At 38.6% G+C, this 26,526-nt stretch overlaps 2 protein-coding genes across 6 annotated transcripts in view; one reads left to right on the plus strand and one right to left on the minus strand.

Annotated features, from left to right (window-relative positions):
* SNAPC3 (small nuclear RNA activating complex polypeptide 3) overlaps positions 1-2,402 on the plus strand; it is a 70,163-nt gene extending 67,761 nt beyond the window's left edge. Inside the window, exon 11 of the transcript XR_006959656.1 lies at positions 2,171-2,402. The gene's annotated coding sequence lies outside the window, so the exon portion shown is untranslated. The remainder of the gene's footprint in view (positions 1-2,170) is intronic.
* PSIP1 (PC4 and SRSF1 interacting protein 1) overlaps positions 1-20,268 on the minus strand; it is a 40,069-nt gene extending 19,801 nt beyond the window's left edge. For 3 of the 5 annotated variants that reach the window (XR_006959654.1, XM_047064771.1, XM_047064773.1), the window contains exons 1-6: positions 20,122-20,267; positions 19,368-19,582; positions 16,232-16,308; positions 5,341-5,479; positions 2,753-2,857; positions 1,818-1,880 (exon numbers count right to left, since the gene is read on the minus strand). Coding sequence is in view for 4 of the 5 variants with exons in the window: in XM_047064771.1 (XP_046920727.1) it covers positions 1,818-1,880; positions 2,753-2,857; positions 5,341-5,479; positions 16,232-16,308; positions 19,368-19,439 (456 nt within the window). In the remaining variant the exon portion in view is untranslated. Of the gene's footprint in view, positions 1-1,817; positions 1,881-2,752; positions 2,858-5,340; positions 5,480-16,231; positions 16,309-19,367; positions 19,583-20,121 lie in introns of all 5 variants that reach the window. The other 2 variants (XM_047064769.1, XM_047064770.1) reach the window with 2 other exon arrangements.
* Between the last annotated feature and the right edge of the window lie 6,258 nt (positions 20,269-26,526).

Genomic DNA, 26,526 nt, shown 5'->3' on the forward strand with positions numbered 1-26,526 from the left:
CACCCCTCTCAGCCTTAACTTTACAAAGCAACTTCTCATCTCCATTATGTTCCCTCAGGGTTCTGGTTTCTGCATTCTTCCTAGTAAACTTTCTCCCTTGACTACCTCATCTATTTCCTGTCTTTCTATCAGTGACTACATCTTTAACTTTTACCTTTTCCCCTTTTGATATCAAAACAATGTATCTTCAGTCCAATTCCCCTAGATGTTTCATTTCCTCCTCCCCACGCCTCTGCTCCCAAAACCAAGCCAACCTTGGAGTCATCCTAGATTCCTCCTTCCCACTCACTTCCAATCAACCATCAACTTTACCTCCTGAAGTGCTCTTAAATCCCGTTTCTCATTCTACACTACCAAACAACCTGCTAGAAGGTCCCTCTTCCTTCCAATCTCATGCTAACTCCTTAGAAAAGCCTTTCATGACTTAGTTATTACCAAGTCACTATCGTAACACCCCATTTTAACTCTTACTTTATGTATTTATTGTGTCTCAACAAAAATGTAAGTTCAATGAAAACAAAGACCTTATCTCCTTTATTCAATACTACTGCATTCTCTGCCTACACCTGTGAGGTCAGTACTAAAATTCTGAATGAATTAATCCGTGAATTTGTCTCACCATCCCAATCCAGTCTCCATCATTCACACTGCTTTAAAAGAGGATGCATGTGAAATATTGTTCCCCTCCTCCCGCCTCCATCTGCCTGACAAGACTCAGCCTATGTTTAAAATCTTGTTAAAGTTATCATAGCCCCTTCCACAGGAAATAAAAAGCCACAATTATTTGTTTTCATATTTTACTTCCTCACAAGATACCGAAGCCTTAGTTTTCCTTGAATCTTTGGTATATGATAGTCTGAGACAATAAATACGTTAGAAAAAGGTGAAGAACAAAACTTCATATGGGGAAGAAGAAACTTATTTTTTATTATTATTTTTTTAATGTTGATTTTTGAAAGAGAGACAGAGCTTGAGCGGTGGAGGGGCAGAGAGAGAGAGAGAGAGACACAGAATCAGAAGCTGGCTCCAGGCTCTGAGCTGTCAGTACAAATCCCAACGTGGGGCTCGAACTCACAAACTGCGAGATCATGACCTGAGCTGAAATAGGACGCCCAACCTACTGAGCCACCCAGGCGCCCCACTTACTACATTAATTAAAAGCACAGACTGTACCTCCCACTCAAGTGTCACACAGTCTCATTTTACGCAACAATGTTGCTAATACTAGAATGAACAATACTTACACAGATATTACTGTGTATCAGGATTTATTATGGATATGTAACATGTTAATTCACTTAATCCTCTCAAAAACCTCGAGTATACATTATTATCTATTTTACAAAGAAGAGTTGAAGTGTCATTAAAAGCAATGAAAACAGATGCATTTTGTTTCCTTTACTATTCATCTTAAGGGTGCTGTCACTAAAAAGAAACAGCTAGTTTTCGTAACTGAACAGTATAACCTACCCTTTAATAAAATGAAGGATTTGGAGAAAAGGGCCAACTCTAAACTTAAAAAAAGTAAGGTTTCATTATCTCTACCTTCCTCAATTCAACTAAAATAAAAATTATTTTAAGATCCCTGTGGTTAAGGGGCACCTGGGCAGCTCAGTAGGTTACACACCAAACTTCAGCTCAGGTCAGGATCTGCTGATCCAACAGCTCGAGCCCTACATCAGTCTCTGTGCTGGTGTTGTGGAGCCTGCTTGGGATTCTTTCTCTTTCCCTCGGCACCTCCCTCACTTGCATTCTCTCAAAATAAATAAATTTGAAGGGGAAAAAAAAAGATTCCTGTGGTTAAGCAATAACATTACCTTTCTCTTTCTCCCTCTTCTGGCAGCTTTTGGAGTGGTTATGTCAATTGCTTTAGTCACATCCTAAAATTGAAAAAATATACATACAGATGAAACTGAACAAATTATATCAAGACTTAAAGAAAATTTCTTAAACTAAAAATAACAGCATATTTCACTAAAGGCGCTAGGGAAACTTGTTTTGTTTCTCTGAAATTTGAAAGCAATATCATAAAAGTGAAAGTAATAGCCAGTGTCTTTAAAAAAAACAAAAAAACACTTCCCTCTGTCAGATAAAACAGAGGTCATACTTGCTAGTACACATGGAAGTTTGTCTTTTTAAATTTACGAAATGACTTTTTTCTACATTTTAGGGATGTAAATTTTAAATGGCTGAGACTCTGGAGATCATCTAACAACGCATGAGACCTGAAAAGGCTCAGGTGAGCATCTCCCCTCAAAGATAATCAAATAGAGATGGAAGTAAACCTAGATTTAACAAAATTCAGTTCAATGCCTTTTCTAGTATCTCCCCCATCCCACAATATCTTGAAAAAGATTCCTAATAAACAGTAACCCACTCTCTTATGGGTGGACCTCATATTTTGCACAGCGAAACAACTTCAAATAAATATATCCATGCATCTTTTTTTTTTTTTTTGGAAGTAATCTCTGCTCCTGAACTCATGACCTCAAGATCAAGAGTTGCATGCTCTACCGACTGAGCCAGCCAGGCGCCCCAACCATGGCCCCAGCCATGCACCATAAAGATGCAAAAATTATTTTACAATACAGTGTTTAATATTCACACAAGGAAATAAGTTTTAAACACTTTCTCATTCAGTACTGAAATACTTTAAAGATTACTTTCTATTATGAGATCAAATGATCAACCCATTTTCCAATTTCTTCCCTGCAACAAAATGGGTTTAGAATGTAACAGAAATTAAACATACCTCATTGCTGGCTTTTTCTTCATGGTCAGTATCTTCCTTTGAAACACTTGTTTCTTTTTCTTCAACTTCAACATCAGATGATGCATTCGATTGCTTAGTTGATGCCTATAAACGACCAGGTCTATTAACTTCACAAAGTACGATTTTACCCCATTTCAAAATTTTCTACCCATGAAAAAATTCAAAAGCCTATTTATAAGTTATAAAAGTATCTTCATTTCTGTTCCACAAAATGCTTTTAACATATACAATTTTTTAAAAAGCTTTAAATTCTATTATTCCTTTAGAAAAGTATTATAAGGGGCTGTATTCCTATAACTGAGTGTAAAGGATAAAACAGTGAGGCAGAAATGGAAGTAACATTACAAAGAAGACCATTCTAGTGTTCTAACCAATAAATATCCAACAAGATACAATGTAACGTGATTTAGAATAGCACAGACCTATACTGTATTCAACTACTGGCATATTCTAAAGAGAAACTTATCTTAGAGCCTTAGCAAAGGACATACAAGAGCTTTCTTGAAAGACTTTGATCTATATCTCATATTTAGTTTATTTAAAATTCAGACTCTTGAGACGGGATTCTGATTTAATAGGAGGTACTGAATGGGAGTCCAATCATCTTTTTTTTTTTTTTTCAAATTCATGAACCATAATTCCATCACGCCAGCGATTCCTCTGGGCTCGGGGCAGCGGTGAGAACATACCCCCAGATGACAAGATACTTACACAGAAGATCTACTAGGGGCCTAAACAGATGAGTAACAGGGATAAACACAGTACACACTGGGAGGTGAGGGTAAGCACAGGTCTATACGACGACAGCACTGCAGTCTAAACTGTGCCCCTTTCTAATGGTTTCCTTCTCAAGCCTAAACTTTTGCCTCTTTTATAAAAAAGGCAATGCTGATAACCCACAAAATGATAAAGTTACAACGAGAAATATAAAAGCATCCCCCCAAATTACTTCTAGCACTACAAATTTTTGTAAATCATGATGGCCAACTTTTCTATTATGTTTTGTTATCTTTGAGGTTCACTGCTTTCTCCATATCCTAGGTATGTGCCACTGGGGACCTATCTGGGCCAGAAACACAGAGTATACCACATCAGCACAATCATTCATACTTTTGTTAAGGACAGTACATTGCTAGGTTTCATGCACACAAACCACCAAAAATTTCATTGTGAAATGGAAAATCCTGAATACAGATGGTGAAAACCACCCGGAGATTAAGTAGGTACATAGGAACATAGGATAGGGTGACCATGCTGGGCTATCTGGAGGATGAAAAAGTCCTTGAAGGTACAATCACAATCACAGGACACATGATCATCCAAGTGAAGTTACAAACCGTTAGTTTCAGGAAATAATCAATTCAGTGTCTTTGGACTCCCATTATACAGCTGAGGCAACAATGATGGGAAACCATCCAGTCTTACATTCATGGAACAGTATTTAGTGAATACTTATTCTTGCCATGCATATGACAACGCCAGGCACATAGAACAACTTCTTTGTTCATGGAGCTAATAACCCGTGGCAGTTAAGTACAAAAGCAAACATAGTATGGTATGATTAACAAATAAATTTGGGTGATAATGAAGGTACTCAGGATCATCTAACACACTCTTGGAGCACCACTGTAAGATTTAAAACCTTCCAGACAGAATAGCACCTGAAAAGTTCTCTAAAGGTAAGAAACAGCATGGCACATGCTACTTTTTGCTACTATATCTTTTAGTTCTTACTACCTCAGTCTTATTATTTATTTTTTTAAGTAAGCTCTGCATACAATGTGGGGTTTGAACTTGTGACCGCAAGATCAAAAGTCGCATGCTCTACTGACTACCAGCCAGATGCCCCTTTCTCAATCTAATTTAAATGAACAAAACCTCTGGATACACGAAAAACAGATTAAAAAGAAAGTTTAAGGCTGCTCTCCTAAACACCAAAAACATGAAGTATACTTTGCACAGTGCTATCAGTACTTCTGTCACATATTTAATTTAACCCATATGAGGTTTGTAGTCTAATACAATTTTATGGATTTAGGAATTAAAATGAGTAAGAAAAAGGGGCTCCTGGGTGGCTCAGTTGGTTAAGTGTCCGACTCTTGATTTCAGCTCAGGTCATGATCTCATGGTTCGTGAGATCAAACCCTGCATTGTGCTCTGTGCTCCGAGCACAGAGCCTGCTTGGGATTCTGTCTCTCCCTCTCTCTCCCCTTCTCTCAAAAGTAAACTTTAAAAAAAATGAGTAAGAAAAAAAATACACTCTTCAAGTTATACTACCTAAATTTCAGAGAACAGTTACATATGGCTTTAAATTCGATGACACATTAAATAATCAATCAGAAGGACTTAAATAATTGACTATTTTCCAGTATTCTGTTTACCCATGAAGGTAACATTTTCATCAGTTCATCTAGATATGAAAGGTCAAGATTCAACCTCACAAATAAGCACAATTTAATCTGAAATTTACAAGGCTTTTAATATTGCTTTTCCTAAAGCTAGAATAGCGATTATCCCCCAAGACTGAATAAATGATACTAAACTAAATTTTATGTAATATGACGCACCTGTTGACTTGAAAATTTCACTTTCGGATTATTATCTATCTCCCATAAACCTTCATTAAAGCCTTTTCGTTTATTTGGTTTGCCGTACTTTTCCTTATTTTCTGAGTAAGGAAATATATCCTTTGGGCCTAAAAAAGCACTAAAAAAGGAGAGGGAGAAAAATGTGAGTGCAAAGCATTCTCAAATATGTAAGTTATTAAACAGTACTACCCTAGGATGCAATTCTAGACAATTCTTAACCCAAAATGCAGTAAAAATCTTACATAAATTAAAGGGCAGACACAAATGATTCATTAGATTTAAGTTCAAATACTTTTGTTAAATTCAATCATAAGCTCCTAGGATCCACAGTCCCGTATTAAAAAAACACTCAAGTTGCACGATATGAATGTACTTAATGCCACTGAACAATACACTTAAAAATGGTTACAACGGTAAATTTTAAGTATAATTTATAATTTTAAAAAGCTCCAAAATGAAAAGAACTGTGATAAAATTGCATTATCACCCCAAATACTAATTTCAATGTAATCTGGTACAAGGCACAATTCAAAATACTGTCAATGAGGTACATTTGTGTGTGTGTGTGTGTGTGTGTGTGTGTGTTGTGTGTACACGCAGGCTTTTGGAATAAAATACGGTAAGAATTTTACTTTATTCAGTGAAGGAAATCAGAGGTTATAGCTGGTTAATTTGTTCATTCATATACTCATTAAAGTCACTCTTTTATTTGTGGTAGTGTGTTCTACAAAGTCACCACACACTGAATTAATGAATAATGCACACCACTGCCCAAGGGAAAACACAGGGTAGGGTTCCCGTGAGCCTCTGGTCACCTTGTCACCAAGCAATACATAACCTGGTTTTTCACATGTTTCTGTTTAAAGATCTCTTAATATGTATTAGTGACTCACTAATAATGAACTCATAGCTTCAACTTCTATACCACAGATTTTCTCCATATGGCACAAAACAGCCTTCTTGCACTTAGGAACGCTAAATAGCACCTCGGCACCATATCTGGGGGCTATTCCAAACTGCATAATGACCAACAAAAAAAGCACAAAAATGCAAAAATTATAGCACTACAGAAAACTGCAAAAAGGACACTTGTTTACAGTAAGAGAGTGAAAACAAGAAGGCGGCAAAGTACTGCCATGGTCAGCCTCAGCTAGGAATGTGTGCATCAAACTACTCAAATTTTTTGCCGTTTTGCTTGCACATGAAGGCACCATGAGTACTGACTGATGTGGGATTACAAATATATTTTCAGTGAGCAGGCAAATTCACAAATATGGAGTCTGTGGATAATGAGAATAAACTGTGTGTGCACACACTGGAGATGTTCTCCAGAAGAGACCCTTTGTATCTCCCTCAGTCAGTCCCGCAGAAGTCTGTCAGTTCCATAAAGGAAGATGCACCAGTATGTGGGAGTTTTTTTGTTATGCTATTTGATGTGTATGTATTCTCCAAAGGAAGAGGAAAACCAGATACTATTCATTTCCTCTAAAATGTGCTACAAGATATAAATTATTACGTACATGTCAAATTACTTACCTGGTGAAATTCTTTAAGAATTAGGGACCTAATGACTACAGGTATCACTCCAGTTAGAGTATTTTAAAAGGCTTTAGGATATTTTAATTAAAAAGAGACATGGAGCTCTATTTAAGTAAAGCCAGTGCATACAACAGTCAGCTTTATAATTTAAATTCTGTAACTTAGGAATATCCCTGTATACATGAATTTTTAACTACACACTGATTAAAGCACATTTAATCATTATCTCATTTGATCCAGAAATTCAGCCTTTTACTAGGAATCATGCATTCCTACCTATCTTCTCAAATTAGAAAAACACATTTAGTTAAAATAGTAAAACAATTCTTCCTACATGTTTCAAATTCCAAGTAAATCACTTGAGTTAAATCTCCATCACAAATATACTTCTATTTAGACCAAAGCAATGCAACACAAATTATCTCTCCTAAAACCTTACAAAAACAACCCATAAGGCCAAAGGCGACAAGAAAGATAATACCATCAGAGGAGAAGATGGAAAGACAACTGAAAAGGCTGGATACTAAGTAGCAATGTACAAAGTCAGCATCATCCCTTACAGTTCAAAATGCCCAACGGGCTCAAAACTGGCATCAGGAACTTCCAAAAGTGGTAGGGACCTTAAATACTTAATAAAATTATACAAAAATGTTTTAGAACTTCAAACATGGGGTATTTTAAGATGACTCTAAACCTAAAAGCTATTCAAAAGACAGATTCTACCATGATATTACTTACCATATAAAGGTTTGACAATTAAATTTACCTGGATTATTTTTCTTTTCTCAAAACAGGCAGTCCTCACTTTGCATGACAACATAAGACTTAAAAAATGACCATGCAATGGGAAAAATTATGATTGTTCCATAACTTTTAAAAATTGTCAAAACATTAAACACTATTTCTGACAGTGAAAAGACATGAAATAGAAAAAAAATAGTAAAACTAGTACTTAGGGTACATTGTAATTGAAAACATTAGAAAAAAAAACTAAGCTAAAATAATTTGAATGGTTCTTGCCTTCTTCTGATCACATAACTTATGTGTAGAGTGAGCATATTTTCTATGCCTTGGCGAACTGTCATACTCCTTTCTAAGCCTGATCAGCTTCCAACATTTTATCCTTTGCACTTTCAATGTTGTGAAATATCTTTAATGTTTTTTGTTGGCATCATTTCCTCTGAGACATCTTTATCCCTTTTATTACAACCACTTTCCTCATTTATGTTGATAAGCTTGCCTTCACAAATTCCTCTGGCTGCATATCCAGTCTCTCCAAATGCAGCATGTCTACATTCGAAGGTTAGCGATTTCTGCTGTTAACTCGATTTACATTCAGTTCAAATTTCACTTCTAGTGTTACTGTTTCTCTGCTGCACTTTCATCTATGTTGGCTAATTCCCGATTTGGTTCTTTAAGTGTAACCTGGGCAAGTATATCACTGAGAGACAGAGGCAACCCCACCACCAAACACTGTGCCATCTACGCGTGAATTGAAAAACAGATGCACAGTGACCAATCACCAAGAGTCTTTTGAAAAAAGGGACATGCTATGCATTTGTCATTTACATTTTGACTTGTGGACTGAAGAGCTAGCGGCAAATTTTGTAGTTTATGCAATTAGTTAATATTCTAGGGTATGTGAAGTCTGAACAATGTTCCTGGGGGAACTGGTGTTATTTAAATCATGGTAGCCAAAATTCATGTGTACTGGGCTTATGTGCTTCTCTCCTCCTCATGCTCTGACTTTAAAATTCTACTTATAGTAGACAGTATATACACTGCCATTCTTGCTCCCTGTGACATTATATTGTTTATTTGGTCATGTCTTGTTTAAGCCTTGTCTCACAAAATAAGACATAGCTAAGATCATTAATTAATCCAAACTGAAAGTCTTAACGGAATTCTATTCATACAATGTAATAATTTATATTTGTTCTAATTCACACCACCTTCTTTGCATACACACCTTTTGATTATCCTTGTATAACTGTTATTCTTACTTTTGCTGAATAGGTTTTAAAAAATTCTCCCCTGATCCTCCTCCAGACTCAGATTTCAAGCTCTACTTTCTATTATTTTACTATTCATGATGCTCACATTATAGCTGACCCTTGAACAAAATGGGCTTGAACTGTGCAGGCACACTTATGAAGGGATTTTTTTTTTTTTAAACAGCATTGTTAAATGTATTTTCTTTTCCTCATAATTTTAACTACATTTTCTTTTCTCTAGCTTACTTTATTGTAGGAATACAGCATATAATACATATAACATACAAAATATTTGCTAATTTACTAAATTATTCATAAGAATTCTAGTTAACAGTAGGCGATTAGCAGTCAAGTTTTTGAGTCAAAGTTATTTTCAGGTTTTCAACTGCATGGTCAGTGCCTCTAACCCCTATCTTGTCCAACAGTCAACTATAGAAGTCATACTTCAATCTGCATCTTTAATCAATATACCAAATTTAAGTAACTATGCCTTTCTAAATGAGAAAAACTTTATAAATCTAAATAATTTATGTTATGCACAGAAGCTTAGAACATTTACACATGAAAAGATGCTCAAATCATTAGTCACCAGTAAAATGTAAATCAAAACCACAAGATACTACCTTCACACCCACTAGGATAGGTCAAATAAAAAAGAGAACACATTTTGGCAAAGATACAGAGAAATTAAAATCCTCATATATTGCTGGTAGGAATGTTTAAATGCATGGCTGACTTGACAACGGTCTGGCCAACTCCTGAAAGGATTAAACCTAAGTTATCATTTGACCCAGGAATTCCACTCCCACAGAAGTAAAAACATGTCCATGCAAAAACTGGTACACACAAATCTGGCATTATTCACAATAGTCAAAAGTGAAACAATCCATATATCTACACACTGATGAATGGATAAATAAAATGGGACAGATTAATACAATGGAATAATTGGCAATAAAAAGTAATGAAACACTATCACATGCTACAATACACATGAACCTTGAAAACATGGTACATGGAAAAGGTCAGTCATTAAAGACCACATACTGTACAGTTCCACTTATATGAAATGCTCAGGACAGGGAAATAGGTTAGGGACTGCCTATGGGAAAACAGGAAGACACAATGGGGAGAAGTGGGAAGTATCTGCTAACGGGTACAGAGTTTCTTTCTGGCATTAAACGTTCTGGATAAAAACGTTTTGAAATTGTGCTAACGGCTGCACTTCTCTCTGGATATACTAAGATGAACTGTACACTTTGTCTACGATAAACTCGCCTTATTTTTTCTGAACTGTACACTTTCAATGAATTGACATATGAATTATATCTCAATAAAGCTACTGAAATATTCTTCAGTGAATACCACATCCTACCAAAGAAAACAAAAATGATCCAAAATTTTACCATCAATAGCCACTGTTTCAGCCTGCTTTTTAGCTGTATATATACATGTAAATATTAATTTGATGTATATGCTACACACTCTTGCATACTTCTTCAAATTAAAATGAACATCTCTTCGTGGCAATAATTACTAACAGCTACTTATTACTGCACTGAATGACTATATCAAAACTGACCGGCCTATTGTTGGGACTATTTTCTGTAACACATTTTCTACCATAAAATAACACAGCCACAATGAATATAACATTGCTCAATCTTTGAACCTATCTTCATAATATATCCTCAGTAGTACTGCTGGGTCATGGAATATGCTCAAGACTAAGGAACCCCTTAAGGGGAGTCAAAAAAAAAACATGGAGGAAGAAAAGAAATCCTCCCACGTTCTCATCATAAATAAGAAATGGTAATTATGGAACATGACGGGAGGTTTTAGCTGTCGCTATAGTGGCAATCATACTGAGATATATATGTGTATCAAATCCTGGTGGTTGTCGTATTGCAATATATAAATGTATCAAATCAAAAGGTACACCTTAAATTTATACAATATTATAGGTCGGTTATATTTTAATAAAATAAGAGCACGAGCACCCCCTCCACCACACATACACACACGCTTCTCTGTGGGATGCAATCCCACAGGTTTGATAAAGAGGGTCCAGATTAGCGTTTTTTTCGGTTTTCTTAATGTTTATTTTTTAAGAGAGAACAAATAGGGGTGGGGCAGTGAAAGAGGGAGATACAGAATTCAAAGCAGGCTACACGCTTTGAGCTGTCAGCATACAGCCTGATGTGGGGCTCAGACTCATGAACCACAAGATCATGAACTGAGCTGGATTCGGACACTTACCCGACTGAGCCACCCAGGTGCCCCCAGATTAGTTTTTAGACAGCCATCGCTAGTCCCCAAGGGCACAACTTGATGTGGCTATGGCCCTGATTCATTCTTCAAAGCATTCCACTTTAAAATGACATACCAAAAAATAATAATAAAAATAAAAACTAAAAATGTAAAAATAAAATAAAATGACCTACAAATCTCAAATACATCAAAACATTAACACATTTTAGGGTCATTTCTAAAAAACAGGAGTAAAAGTAATTTGTTTCCTTTTTAGAAAACTATGGGTTTTTTGGTTTTTTTTTTTGTTTTAACAATGAAAAGATATACATTAATTCAAAGTTACACACCAAATTCCAGAGGTGAAAGGAAACTTAAGTACCACCAAAATCTTCATTTTAAGGATTAGAAAACTGAGGGTCAGAAGCATTAACTCATTCAAGCAAGGCCATCTAGCTATTAAACAGTAGAGCCTCAACTTTGTACAGAATTCCTTAACAGGGTTCCAGGGTTTCTTTTATCCAGTGTAATACAGTCTTTGAAACATCTACTAAAATACTGATACTGTACCCCTATATACATGAACTCCTGACTTTAAATACCAAAGTCATAGCCCATAAGAATCAAGATTAATGTAAAACGTCCTAAATACAGGAAATCATTAACCGTTGGCCCTTGAACAACATGGGGGGGTTTGGGATGCTGACCTTCCCATACATTCAGAAATCCGCAAGTAACTTTGACTCCCCCAAACTTAACTGCTAACAGCCTACTGTTAAACTGGAAGCCTTACCAATAACAGTCAGTCAGTCAACACACATTTTGTAGGTTGTATGTTATAAAGCTCAATTATCACACACCTGGAGCACTCTACCTTTAAAGCAAACCAGAAGTTGCACATAAAAAATGGGAAAGCTTACCAGAGCTGAAAATACAAAGCTCAAAACTCATTTAATTGTTGTCAAGTAATAAACAGAAAGTGTTATTTCTTAAAACACCAATTCTAACTTGCTGCTTCATTTCTCGTTATTAAATCACAAAATATGAAATATACTGTTTTATAACTAGTTTTATAACAGCATGCATTCTTTATAATAGCAAATGACTCAAAAGACAACTGAATATATATTTATTATGTGCCACAAACCTGCTGGTATAGAGATGAGTAAACAGTTCCTCTCCTCACTACTTGGTACAAGGCTTATAACAATCTACACAAGTCCCATAGCAACACACACAGTTATGGCTAGAGTACAGAAGCTGTATATAAGAACAAGTGTAGATGAAAATAAAATCCTACACTATGATTTCATTCCTTTATTCCTTTCCTGTGGATAGGTTATACACAACCCTGACTGTCCCCTCCCCATTCACCTTCACTCCTAAAACTATGTACCTGGCAGGTTTTAGAACAGCCCGTGATAGGTATTTCTTGAAGTTCCTAGAATTGAGCATCTCAGTTAATACGAAGAGCAACCTCTTTGTATTAAGATCAGTAAGGAGATACACTCAACAAAAATACCATCTTCATGTAAATTTCCTAGACTTTAGAGATAGAACTATGAGAGTATTTCCTCCGTAAACAATAGCAAGCAGTCAGCAAAACTCAAACTGCATTTCAAACAGTTTAACACAAGTCTTCAAAAAATAATATGCAACATTATCTTTGGTAGCTGACATTTGTTTAATACATGCAAAGCGCTCTTCTAAGCATTTTTCATGTAGTATCTTGTTTGCAACCCAAAATTCTGAGATAAAGTATATTATTCTCATTTTACAAATGAGGAAAAAAAAGACACAAGGCTAGGCAACCTGCCTAAGGTCATGTAGCAGGTAAATGAAGTCAGAATTCACAGCCTTCTGACCTAGTTGTTTTAAACACTATATAAATGTTGGTTAATGGACAGTAAATTCATAATCAACATATGATTTCATCTAAAGCAACTTTCAATATCACCAAGTATTTATTTAATAGCTACTATGCACCAGCACTTAAGTAAATGATGATAAACAAGATAGACCAGGTGTCCCTGCTCTCCAAGCTCCTCACTTGCAGGTGAAGGAAAAAGAAAAAAAAAATTCAATCATCATAGCAAGGAAAAATATAAACATAAGAGGATCTGAGCTAATATATCTAAATGACTGAAAATCTGAAGGCGCTTCCCATCAAAGAAAAAACAAGCAAGGATCTGAGACAAGAGAAAGATTTATGTAACAGTGGAAAAATGTGATGAGGCTAGAGAGTTAAGCACAGGCTAATTCATATAAGTTCTTACAACAGCACTTACAGATAAAAGTTGGGGGTTCTGTTTGTTGGCAATGTTAATAAGGAAGCCACTGAAGATCTCTGAACAGGGAAATGACATGATCTGACTGGGATATGCAAAGTACAAACAGACCAAGATATCATTAGGACACTATTTATAAGTGAGCTGTAGAAGGGACAGACAAAAATGGACAGATCAGCATGCACTTTACAAGAGGACTTGCTAGCTGACTAAACGTGGAGGGGAAGGGGAAGACTTTAATACCTAATCAAAGATAACACCAAGACTTGGCTCCAGGAAAAGCACTAGGTCCTTGTCAGTCTCGTTTACGAAGAATCTGTCTTGAATATGTTTTAAGACACCTAGCAGATGGTCACAGTTGGTATACATAAGGGCTCATTGTTGTCTAATATTCAAACTTGATTGCTGGATGAATTTACTGTGAATGTCATAAAATGCTAAGAAAAACCAATGTTTCTAGGTCAGAACAAAAATGAAGCTACAAAAGGATTCTGCACTAAATTAATTCACATTTTAAAAATATCTTTTAAAAAATCTTATCTATAAATCAGTTACAAATAAGTAGTTCTCCAAATTGTTGTTTCTTCTCCCATGTTCTTCCTTTCCCATATCCCTAATTACAGGCTGTTAGAATAAACTCTCATATATGCAAAATCCAAACCGAAAGGCTCAAATAACCACATCCCAATGTGGGGGCGGGGCAAGGCAAATCATCAGAGACCCAGTTTCTGAAAACCTTAAATACAAAAAAAGTCACCAGACCAAAAGAGATCTAGCAATGCCGCCTTTCCAAAGATGAAGGGTATACTTATGAAAGCACGAAGGCACAAAACATTACAAGTGCATTTTGATTTTTTTAACATTTATTTATTTTTGACAGAGAGAGAGAGCACGCGCAAGCAAGCGAGCGAGCGAGCGTGCACGCGCACAAGCGGGGGAGGGGCAGAGAGAGAGAGAGAGACAGAATCCAAAGCAGGCTCCAGGCTCTGAGCTGTCAGCACAGAGCCCGATGCAGGGCTCAAACCCACAAAACGGGAGATCATGACCTAAGCCAAAGTCGGATGCTTAACCAAGTCACCTGGGCGTCCCGACAAATGCATTTTGAAAAGAAAATTTAATATTAGCTCAATTTATATTTATTTTTGAGAGAGGGAGAGAGGGGGAGGGAGACAGTGTGAACTGGGGGGGGGGGGGAGTGGTGCAGAGAGAGAGAGAGAGAGAGGGAGACACAGAATCCGAAGCAGGCTCCAGGCACTGAGCTGTCAGCATAGAGCCCCACGAGGGGCTCGAACTCACAAACGGTGAGATCATGATCTAAGCTGAAGCCAGATGCTTGACTTACTGAGCCACCCAGGTGCCCTTGAATTCTAAACCTACAAAACTGGAAAATTCTAAGGAATGTCTACTCACTAGTGTTTCCAAACTTCATCAGAATCACCTGGAAGGCTTGTTAAAGCAGATTGCTGGGTCCCACACCCGTTTCTGGTACAGTAATTATGAGGTGGGGGTCCAAGAATTTTTGCATACTAAAATTCCCATGTGATATTGGTACAGCTTGACCTAGCACCACACTAAGTAAACTGCCACTCCAGTATGCAGTACACAAATTTCTCATCAAAAGATACCTTCCTTCTCCTATTAAATTTATGGAAGCTTTTTAAATGGTAGATTACTCTACTGAATCAGAAATTCATCATTTCTTACAAAACTAAGTTTTTATATATGGGATATACCCTAAACCCAGCTCAAAGTTATTTTGAAGGCCAAACCAATTCTAGACTCAAAACTTTATTAAAAAAAAAAAAATTATGTGGCATTGTATGATACCATTAATATGAACTATCCAGGACTGATAAATCTACAAACAGTAAATTAGTGGTTGTCTAATTCTCAGAAGGGAATGGAGAATAACTGCTAACGGGTATGAAAATTAATGTACTAAAATCCACTGTTAAATACTTTCAACAAGTGACACTTCAGGACATAAATTTCACCTCAGTAAAGCTGTTAAAAGAAATTATGTGAAAGTTCATACAGTGGCTAAGCAACATTACACCAAATGTTGCCACTGTAGACACTCAGAAATGTATAATCCTAATTAGAATCAACAACTTTGTTTCTCCCGTCCAAGGTAAACAAGCCTACTTTACTAAAATTATTGCAAATTTTAAACTTCAAGAGCAAAATCATCAAAAATCAATGAAATAGCACCTGGAGTAGCCCTATGCACCTAAAAGTAACAGTTCAAGAATATTCAATCACAATCTTTGAAAACTTGATGTGCTCTACCAAATCAGTCCTCTGCCCATGTATATAGTCACAGTGGCTCTCAGGACCCCATAAATAGAGAATTTCCCAGATTTCTTCTTGGTTTTCCCATAACAAACCATTTGCGTGGCTAATATCACAAAGCCTAAAATAGGGTGTCAGGTTGTCCTTATGAAAAGCATTTATTGTACCCATAACTGTATCAATACCAAATGCTCTGTTAAAACTTTCCTTACATACTGTTGCCTATCAATCTTCTGGTCGCTGAAAGATTCCATACACATCCCCCTTTTATTAAGTAAACATCTACTCCAATAAAAGTTAAACCTGCAGTATCTAATTTTTCTGCCCTAAAAATAAATTTTAAAAGGGAAACTTGAAGACTTTTTCCAAAGTTCAAAGATTATTTTAAAGTTTCCTATTATTACTCTACTGCTTTCTCTTTGAACTAATCTCTACTTGTTTTTCATTTTATGCTCAATGACCCCACTAAATTAACTCTGATTTGCCTTTAGAGCTAAAAGGACTTACGTCTCATGAGTTCCAAAAAAGAATATGGGTAGTTTGTTTGTGGGTGGTTTTACAGCTCCATCAGGAACTTCATCGACCTAAAAGAAAGATCAGAAAAATTAAAATCTTTTAAATCATACACACCTCAACACACCAGAATAAAGTGAAAACAAGCCATCCAAAAAGGATCTGATAAAAGTAGACCAGTTCTACAGGTCATAATCCCTATCCCAATTCTGAAACCCAAGAAGCTCAAAAACCCAAAATATTTCTCAGAACTCATTTGGTGGCAAAACCCGGACTGACACTGAAGCAGTTTCGTCGTATCTTTTATCCACCTAGTGTTTCTGATGCTTCTCTGCGAAGATACTCTGTTAGATTACCACGTGCCATTCCAGAAGGCCCTAACCAGGAGCAAAATACATGCCACATGTACCACTGTTACCTTTCTAAAATCCTCCAACACTGAATTGTTAAACATATCTGACCCTAAGCATTTCAGATAAGGGAGTCTGAACCTGTTCAAAAATCATAAATGATACTTCCACACAAAGGCTATACAAATACTGGAGTCATGTAAAAGACATTAATGAAAGTTCCAAGCAGTATTTCTAAAAGTTTGAGACACACATTCTGGAAAGATCTTGCACCTACATAGTTGAATCACAGGAGGTTCTGTTCCTTTTTTCATTTCTCTTTCAGTCTTTCTAATTAAGGAAAAAAGTATTAGGTGCTGTTAAGTCTAACATCAGTAATACCTGTTACTTTCCCTTATCAACAACGGAAAGCAGACCTGAGAGGTAAAGCCATCAGGCAGTACTATCAAGCCAGGATTTAACCTATTTTTTCATCACTTATTTAGACTTCATAATAACACTTGTGTCATAACCTTCACAAATTGAAAGACATTAAAAAAAAAATCAGTTAGCTTTGTTAAGAAGAGAGCAGACCACTCGAGGACCTACCCTGCACTCTTTATGCATTATCATGTTGAAGAAAAGACCATGAGGGTGATTAGACTGTTTGGCAGTCTGAGGTTGCAGAAATCCATAGAATCATTATCACCTAACACTCTTAGAGACTTTAATTTCCTCACGTATACCGTCATTGTACTGGTCATTTCAACTTTGTGACAAGGCCCCCAAAATTGTGAAAATGCTTAGAGCCCTTACGATAAGGGATATTTTTCTGTTAACCCAGTTCATATGTTCTTTCTGCTAGCAAACAGTTTTAAATGTGCAGTACCTACAGAGTGTAATAAATGTTTGGCAACTTTAAGTTGACTGTAAAAACAATTATTATTGATACAGGATTACGAGAACATGCAAAACTTACAAAGTAAGGAAGTTTGGAATGTGGAGACAGAAAATATTAAAATCAAATTAGGAACAATTGTCACAGTCACAGATGAGACCTAATCTCTCTTAAGCAAAGACATAATTTAAGATTGGAGAAGATGGAAAAATGAATATAAATTTTGCACACAGATATCAAACCAGAATCAGCAGCTTCTAAGAAAAAGACAAAAATTTCCCATTCCAATCCAAATGAACTTGTTGAATACAGAACTTATTAAACAAAGAAGAAAAATACTCTTGCCTTCCTAAGGTTACTTTATTTTGCTTTCAGCAGTACTAACTCAATCAAAGGAGGTAACTTTTTAAACATTTTCACTTGGCTTTTAACTGCACCGTAGCATCGAAATGTGACTACAGATATATCCTGTAATCTCAGATTTTAGAACACCTCAAAATAAATTAGGATGTAAAAGCCATGAAAACAAAGTGCCTTGGAGGGGTCTTAAACCCGCCCAATTTCCCTCTGCTCTAGTCAAACATGGAACAGTGTTTTATATAAATACATGATTACATACTAAGGACGGGGGGGGGGGGGCATGAAGACATTCAATTTATGTCTACTGCCCTCAAGAAGTTTTCAATCTATTTGGAAGTCAAAGCATGCACGTAAGAGTTAAAATGTTATCACAAAGGAAATAGAATGTCAAATATATAGGTAAGAATTTTGAGTTAAGGATCATTCAAGATAAGGCTCCAACCAAAGAGCAGACTTGATAGACTAGGGAAAAAAAATCTGTCCAGGTTTAGGAAGGAAACCTGTAAACAAGAAATGGATGGGAAAAATCAAGAAACAGTGAACACCTTACACTTGGATAGCAGTCAGCAAACACGCTGCAGGATTCTCTATGGGTATGTTTTCTCCCAGCTGACATAATTAAAACTACAGGATTTAAATGTCTTCAAGAAACACACTCCTCAAAGAAGAGCAAGTTGGTGGAAATTACAACTTTAGAATATCAAGTTTATATTTAAAAAGGCTCTTGAACATTCTAATGGATCTCAACACTCTTTTGGTTCTATCATGATCTCAGAACCTGAGTCCTACCATAAGCTAACAAAAAGACCTCTTTTTCCGAAAATGGCGCTTAGATATTAAACAGTCTCAATTCTTAAATGTCACCAAAAAACCCTAGGCCTTAATTACCTCTCTGTACCACTAGATGTGAGCCTAGGAATCGGAGTCTATTGCTCTTTTGCCTATGGGAAACAAAGAGGAAAAACAACTTTTTCAAGGTCATAAGGCAAACTTCACCAATAAAAATGTGAAAATACATTTACATCTTATTGTAAAATTTTCAAGAATATCCAGTCCTACATCTCTATATGAAACAAGCAAATCCAGAGGCCTCATCAACTACAAAACGTTTTTAAAAACCCTGTGAATCCAATTTAATCACCTCTCTGACATCTAAGAGGCTGCATAAACTCGATTCTCTACATTTCACTCAAAATTTCAAAACCCTCCATGTTTCATTAATTTATAAACATCAAACCCCACACGTGATTATTTTCCCCTACAATGGAACATTAACTGGCATCCCGTTTCAATATTTCCTATCAAGAAAATCTGCCAAAGTCTGTCAAAAACAAACCATAGGGAAATGCTTAAGTAGAAACACCTGGATTTTTGCAATTCCATGGGCGATTCCCGGGCAAAAAGCTAAAACGAAAGGTTGCAAATGAGCCCGAAGGAAAGCGAGGGGGAGAAAGGACCCGGAGAACAAAATTAAGAGGAAGGGTAGGAGGTAGGCCCCTGGGGAAGGTAGCACCGCTGAATCGAAGGCTAAAAAATCACTTACTCGAGCTGGCCAATGAGGATAACCTTTCATCTTGGCGAAGATGAGGTCTCCAGGTTTGAAATCGCGAGTCATGTTTCGGGGGCGAGGCCGGGGGTCTGAAGCCCGGGGAGGAGGCGCGGCGGTGCGCACAGCGAGGGGATGCGAGAGGGCGGACGGGAGCCCAGGCTCCCGGGGCGGCGGGAGGGGGGAAGATGCCTCCGGGCGTCCCGACGCGCCTGCGAGGGAGAGCACGGAGGGCGGTTAATGCTAAGAAACCCGAAGGGAGGGGCCGCACGGGGAGGCCCGGGGGAAGGGGAGGGGGAGGGGAGGCCCGGGGAGGGGTGGGGGTGGGAGAGTGAGGGGAGAGCCGCCTCCCGCTCCTCCCCCGCGAGTGCGCGGCCTCCGCAGCCCAGAAGCTACCCCTCCAGGCTTCGGCAGGTCCACCGCTCGACGCCCGAAGAGACGCCACCACCTGAGACAGAGATGCTTCTCAGCCCCCGATTCCCCTTTCTCCCGCCCCATCTTTCCTCTGGCTTTTTTTCTCCGGGCTTAAGCGCCGAGAGGGAGGGGGTCTGGGGAGACGGAAAAAAGATGGCAAAGGGAAGGGGAACGTTCCCCTCTCGTGCACACAGGACCTCTCCCCACGACCTGCTCCCCGACGGCCGCAGCCCCGGGGCTGCCCCTGGGCTCCAGGGCGGGCCGCAGCCACTTCCCCGCTACAGCCAGGAGCGAGGCCACTGAGGGGGGGCGGGGCGAGTCCCCGCCGCCCGCTCACCTGCCGGGGCCGCGGGCGCTGAGGCTGCGGTGGCGGGCCGGCCGCCTCTGCCCGCGTCCACGCAAGCCACCTGCGCCACCAGCTGCCGCAGAGGCGTCTCAACGGCCCCGAATCGCAACCGCCGCCGCCGCTGCCGCCGCCGTCGCTGCGCTGCTCCCGCGCGGCTCCCGCTCGGCGCCCGCTAGCACTGGGGCGAGACCAACTGCTCGCCGAGGGAGGGGGGACAACGCAGCACCGGCCTGAGGTGTGTGACGCGGAAGCGGAACTTCAGAAGACGACGGATCCCCAAGTTGGCTTTTGCCCATCAGTGACAGCCAGATGCAGAGAGACGCTGGTGCGAAGGAACAAAGAAGTGGGTGAAAATAGCTCGGCCCCAGGCGGCTCCCCCCTGCGGTTTGCAGAGTGGTCGGGCCCGGCCCGCCCCTGCTGGCTCCTCTGCGTGTGTGTATTTGTATGTGTACTGTATGTAAAAGGCGGGGAGGGAGGAAACGATTGTTGTGGACGGGGTTTGGGGGCGGGTATCCGGGCCTCCAGCCCTCGGCTGTGTGTTAGGGAGAACCTGGCAGCCTAAGTTGCATGTTCTTGCATCGTTTCCCAGGGTGGAGAGGCTTTAATGCTGCACTTGCGCGGTTTGCACCATCCATCCAAAAAAGAACTGTACAAAAACCCATAGATGAAATCGGAGCAGGAGGGTGTGCAGCTTGTAGGCCTCTTACAGCTCGCTGAATGGGCCTTACAGTAGCCTTTTCCTTGAAATTGTAATATGAGAGCCCAATTTCTTTTATTTTAAATTTAAAGCACCAAAGAAAACTGCAATCCTAACGAATGCAAAATGTGAAAGGAAGAAAACAATGACAGGAAAGCATAAGTCTTTTAGATAGGATGTGGGTTTGGGCCCGTACTAAATTTTAGCTGCATCTAAATTTTATTTCTCTAGTAGAGTGGTAGCTGGGAGGTGGAAAGTGTAGAAGTGTTTGTAAGGCTCACATAATTTATCTCTTAAAATACTCTCCAAGGGATTTCTAAGATTTACTTTTTTGATCCTTCAGCTAATGCAGTTTTTAATATGTTGGTAGTAATATGCCCGGCTTTCTAATGTGCATTGGTAGCTTAATATTTTTACTGTACCAGAACTGTGTCACTAGATTGTCTAATTTTATTTAACCATTAACATTCACCCAAGTTCCTAATAAATGTAGTGAATAAAAAGGCATTTTGAAAATGAATAAATATTAACCTTAAGCTTTGTTTCATGCTCCATTGAATCCCACTTCCCCAAAAAGTACCTACTGTGTGTCAAGTTTTTTTAGGTGCTGGGGTTACAACCGTGAAGAACAAGCACAAATTCTTCCTGAAACAGAATGAAAACATGGAAAAGCCTAAATGTTAAAATATGTAAATAATGGCATGTAGCTCATACTTATTTAAATGAACTCACAACTGGGAATAAATCAGGAAAAGCTGTATTAAGTAGGTAAAAATTGAGAAAGAATTCTCTAAAAGCGATACACATGTCTTCAAAAGGAATGTAGACATTCCCAGTGCAAATTGTCCTGCAGGGAATTTCAAGAGACTAAGTCATACCACAGCAACAGGCAGAGGGTTCCAAGTGTTGCAAAAAGAGAAATTGACTGGCAAGGGAAAGGGAAGGGTTAGAAAAAGGTCTTGAAGCCTTTCATCCTGATCAGTTTGATATGATGTATGCTAGGCAGCTAGGTTGCTGAGCTAGAAAGGAAAGATGAATCTTTAAAAAGTTACTCTTGCTTGCTACAAAGTAGATGACAGTAGAAAAAGCCTGGAGGTTACTGTTCTACTCCCTAAGTGACCCATTTCTAGAAGAGACTGGTGACTGAAAAAGGGAAGAGCTAAGAACACGAAAGAATGATTTTCAGGCATTAGCCATAAATCATGCACAGGAAAAGTGGAGAAAGATGTAGGGAAGAAAATTCCAAGACTGTTGAGTAGGAGAGACCAAGGCATCATCCAGCAACCATTTCTTGTGCACCTCCTTTGTTCTAAGCCTTTTAAGGCTTTGCAGTTCCAAGTCTTGGTCCTGGGCCCAGCAGCATGGGCTTCCCCTCACCAGACTTGCTAAATCAGAATCTGCATTTTAACGAGATCCCCAGGTGATTCTTATGCATATTCAAGTTGAGAGACTTCTGCTGTGGAGGATACTACAGGCTACAGGAACACAAAATCAAGTAGGAAAACAGAACTGGAATAGATGGATTATAATTAATACTAAAAGATAACTTTTTATTAGTGCAAAATGATAGAACAAGTAAAAAGGGAGTGGTTACTGTGGGTGGGGGGGGCGCTTCTCAGAAAAGAAATGAAAATAGAAGGCAAATGGAAAAGCATTGGTGCTTTGGTGTTAATGTTAAAAATATAAAGTACAAACCTTGCTCTTGCTATCTTTAAGTTTGGTAATTTCAATTTGTGATAGTCTATAGACAACAAGCTATACCCTTGAAACAATAAGTCAGGGCAAAACAGGTGGTAGTTTAAGCCTCTACAGAACAAAAGCCCAGGATCCCTGGGAGCAGCAGTTCAGAATGGGAGGGAAAGGGGGAGTGGAGAGGGAGGAGGGAGGCTTGTGCTCATCAGAACCACTTGGAGAGCTTTTCTGAACTGAGAGCCTGTGCCCCTCTCTAACCATGCTGGATGCATCCCGCACCCATACTCAGCCTTCTTACAGGGCATGCCAGGAAAAGTACAGCAAGATAGAAATTAAAGGGCAATGATAAAGTTGTAAAGAGAAAGAATACAATTTCCAAAACAAATGAGGCAAGAGGGTGGGGGGTGGGAGAGCTAAATGAATCAAGGAAGGAACATGATTCACGTTCTCTCATTTTATCTGGGTGTTCTTACCCCCATTTTACAGATGAGAAAACAGGCTCACAAAACTTCAGCAACTTGCCCCCAAATCACACATCTAGTCAAGAGGCCAAGGCAACATTCCAGCCAGTCAATTCTCAGGTCCACGCCTTTGTGTGGTCTCACGCCACCTCTAGGTGGAGCAGGGGGCCAGTAGTGCTGGATACCAAGGAGCTTATAATTAGAAAAAGATGCTGGAAGGAAAAGCACCCAGCCCTTACTCTTCCAACTTCTGTCTGGACTTGGAAGCATTTCCAGCTTAAATTTCCTAATGACCTTCCTCTACCCCACCCCATTCCCCAGCTTGGCCCTATCATCGGCCCATGCTATTAACTCCCTCCAGTTTTAAGAGATTCAGCCCAAAAATCACCTCTGGAAAGGCTTCTAACCTCATCTTAATGTGACATAATTTCTTATTTACAATCCTTATGACTAATATTTAAACTACTTAGAAATAGGCACGACCTTAGTCATCAGTGCCTGGCATTTAGCAGGCACTAAATAAAATTTTTCTCAAGAAATATTTGTTGAATGCATGAGAGGAGGGGCCAAGTGAGAAACTCCCTTGACCCTTAGTCTGAGAAAACAGATAAAAAGACACTTTAAAAGACATTTGTTTTTGTTTTGACTTTGTGAATTGTTCATGTCACAAAGCTTAACCCTTTAAAAGCACTGATATGTTTTCATTGACTAAAATACATCCATTTACCAGTTTTGTTAAGGGAAATCTTTCTAAATAAGAGTTGATACATATCCCCCAAATTTAGCAATAATAATCCCTTCCTTCACATCTTTTGCATAGAATACATATAATTCCCTACCTTAATATATAGTATTTGTAACGTACCTTAAACTTATCAGTATAAACCCCAATTATTAAACTTTCCATATGTGTAATACTTCAAGCCTCACAAATAGGGAAGTTAGCAAGAACATGGGGAAGACAAAGGGCGTTAATCAAAGAGCTAGTTCAGTTAGAGATGTCATAAATCTGGTCTAGACCCAGCTTCCCGCTTGTTTCCCTGAGCATTTGGATTTTCAGCCGTATGGAAGGGAAAAACCAAGATGTGCTGGTTTGTGAGACAGTGACTGAGCTACTGTACCAATGGCTATGGGGGAGTCATTCTCAGACACATGGAATAAGAGAAGTCTTAATGAGTGTGAGCGCTCATTAGAACAGCTGTCAAGAAGCAAGGCTAGGACAGGGATGGCCAGTTGACCTGTGAGTACTGTTGGTACCTATTCTGAAGGCTGCCTAGCTGTGTGTTGTTCTAAGGGAATTTTAAAAATCACTGCACGACCTCCTCTGTAATCACTTCTTACCTCAGAAACTTGCTTTGCTTTTTTCTTAGATCTCCACACCCAGTCTCATCCTACATGCTCCTCTTTATTCTTCTGCCTATTTTTTTGTGAATTTTCCCTTTTTCATCTTCTTCTTTCTTGTACATTCTTCATCATTGCATGCTCTCACTTTCTGACTTAGGTCACCCAGAAGTACAGCTTTGAAAATGGAATGATCCCTTGTTTTGGTCAATAGGCCTACTAATGTGATAATATCTTTTATTCTCTTTGTGCCTTTGGTTTTTCTAAGGGTGGAGAAATGAGTACTGATTGTCAAGGGTTAGGAATGGGATGGCTACAAAGTGGGAGATTTTCATGGCAATGGAATAGTTCTGCATCTTGATTGGGGTAGTGGTTGCAGGAATCTACACATGCTACAAAAATGGCATAAAACTGTACATGCACCTTGTACCAATGTCAGTTTCCCCTCTTTGTCATAGTACTTACAGTTGCTTAAGATGTCACCATTAGAGGAAATGGGTGAAGGGTTGTAGAGGACCTTTCTGGATTATTTTTGCCATTTCCTGTGAATCTATATATTTTTCAAAGTAAAAGTGAAAACACCAGGTATATATATTGACAGTTCAAGAGAGGTCTTTTGTTCAGGGCAAGGAAAATCTGCTTGTGTTTATAGGCATTAGGAAGTTAGGAACAGGGCTAGGAGAAGGAGAGAAATACAATATTGCAGTGTCTTCTCACCTATGTGTGTGGTTGTATGTGTGACGCATGGCTCCTAAAATGCTTTCTTCATATGCATCATCATGAACACTTCCCTAGTGCTACCACCCTTTATAGCCATCCAAACCCCTTCCCCTTGCAATTCCTAACCATTGACAATCACTAATGATTTCTCCATCCCTATAATGTTGTCATTTCAAATTTTGTCATTTCATTTCATTATATACATGGAATCATACGGTGTGTGACTTTGCAGATGGGCTTTTTCCACTCATCTTAATACTTTTAAAATCCATTTAAGTTTTTCTGTGAATCAATAGTTCATTAATTTTTGTAAATTTACATAGTTTGTTTAGCTATTCACCTATTGAAGGGCATTTTGATCGTTTCCAGATTTTTGCTACTATAATGAAAACTGCTGTAAACATTCCTGTACATGTTTTGTGTAGCTCAAAGTTTTTATTCCTCTGGGATACATGCCCAGGAGTGCAATTACCGGGTCATATTGTAGTTGCATACTTAATTTTGTAAGAACTCGCCAAACTATTTTCCAGAATGACAGTACATTTTACATTCTCACCAACAATGTGCAAGAGATCTACTTTATGTACACCTTCACCACCATTTGGAATTGTCACTAATTTTTCCTTTCACTGTTCTAATAAGTGTGATCTTAATTTCCATTTTCTTTTTTAAAACTAGTGCACGTGTGTGCGTGTGTGTGCGTGTGTGTGTATGCACGCATGCGCACCAGCCAGGGAGAGGCAGAGAGGGAGACAGAATCCCACGCAGACTCTGCACTGACAGATACAGGGCTTGATCTCACAAACAGCGAGATCATGACTTGAGCTGAAATCATGAGTTAGATGCTAAACCGACTAAGCCACCCAGATGTTCCTCAGTTTCCATGTCCCTAATGATTAGTGATATTAAACATCTTTTCATGTGCCTATTTACCATCTGTATATCCTCTTTGGTGACATGTCTCTTCATGTCCTTTGCCCATTTTCTAATTGGATTAGTTTTTACTGTTGAGTTTTGATCATTCTTTACATATTTTTCTTTATTTAAAAATTTTTTTTTACATTTATTTATTTTTGAGAGACAGAGACAGAGCACAAGTGGGGGAGGGGCAGAGAGAGAGAATGAGACACAGAATCCGAAGCAGGCTCCAGGCTCTGAGCTGTTAGCACAGAGCCGGACGCCGGGCTCGAAGTCACAAAACGTGAGATCATGACCTGAGCTGAAGTTGGATGCTCAACTAACTGAGCCACCCAGGAGCCCCTCTTTATATATTTTTCATAAGAATCCTTTGTCAGAAATGATTTGTAAATATTTTCTCGCAATCTATACCTTGTCTTTTCATCTTCTTTACAGGATCTTTCACTGACTAAAAGTTGTTAATATTGATGAAGTCCTATTTATCAACATTTTTCTTTTATAGATTATGTTTTTGTTGTCATGTCTAAGAACTCTTCACCAAGCCCTAGGTCCCAAAGATTTTTCTCC

The sequence above is a fragment of the Lynx rufus genome, unplaced genomic scaffold (assembly GCF_022079265.1).
Source record: "Lynx rufus isolate CCGP_SWC_20201006 ecotype Redwood Valley unplaced genomic scaffold, mLynRuf1.p SCAF_10, whole genome shotgun sequence".
Classification (NCBI taxonomy): Eukaryota; Metazoa; Chordata; class Mammalia; order Carnivora; family Felidae; genus Lynx; species Lynx rufus.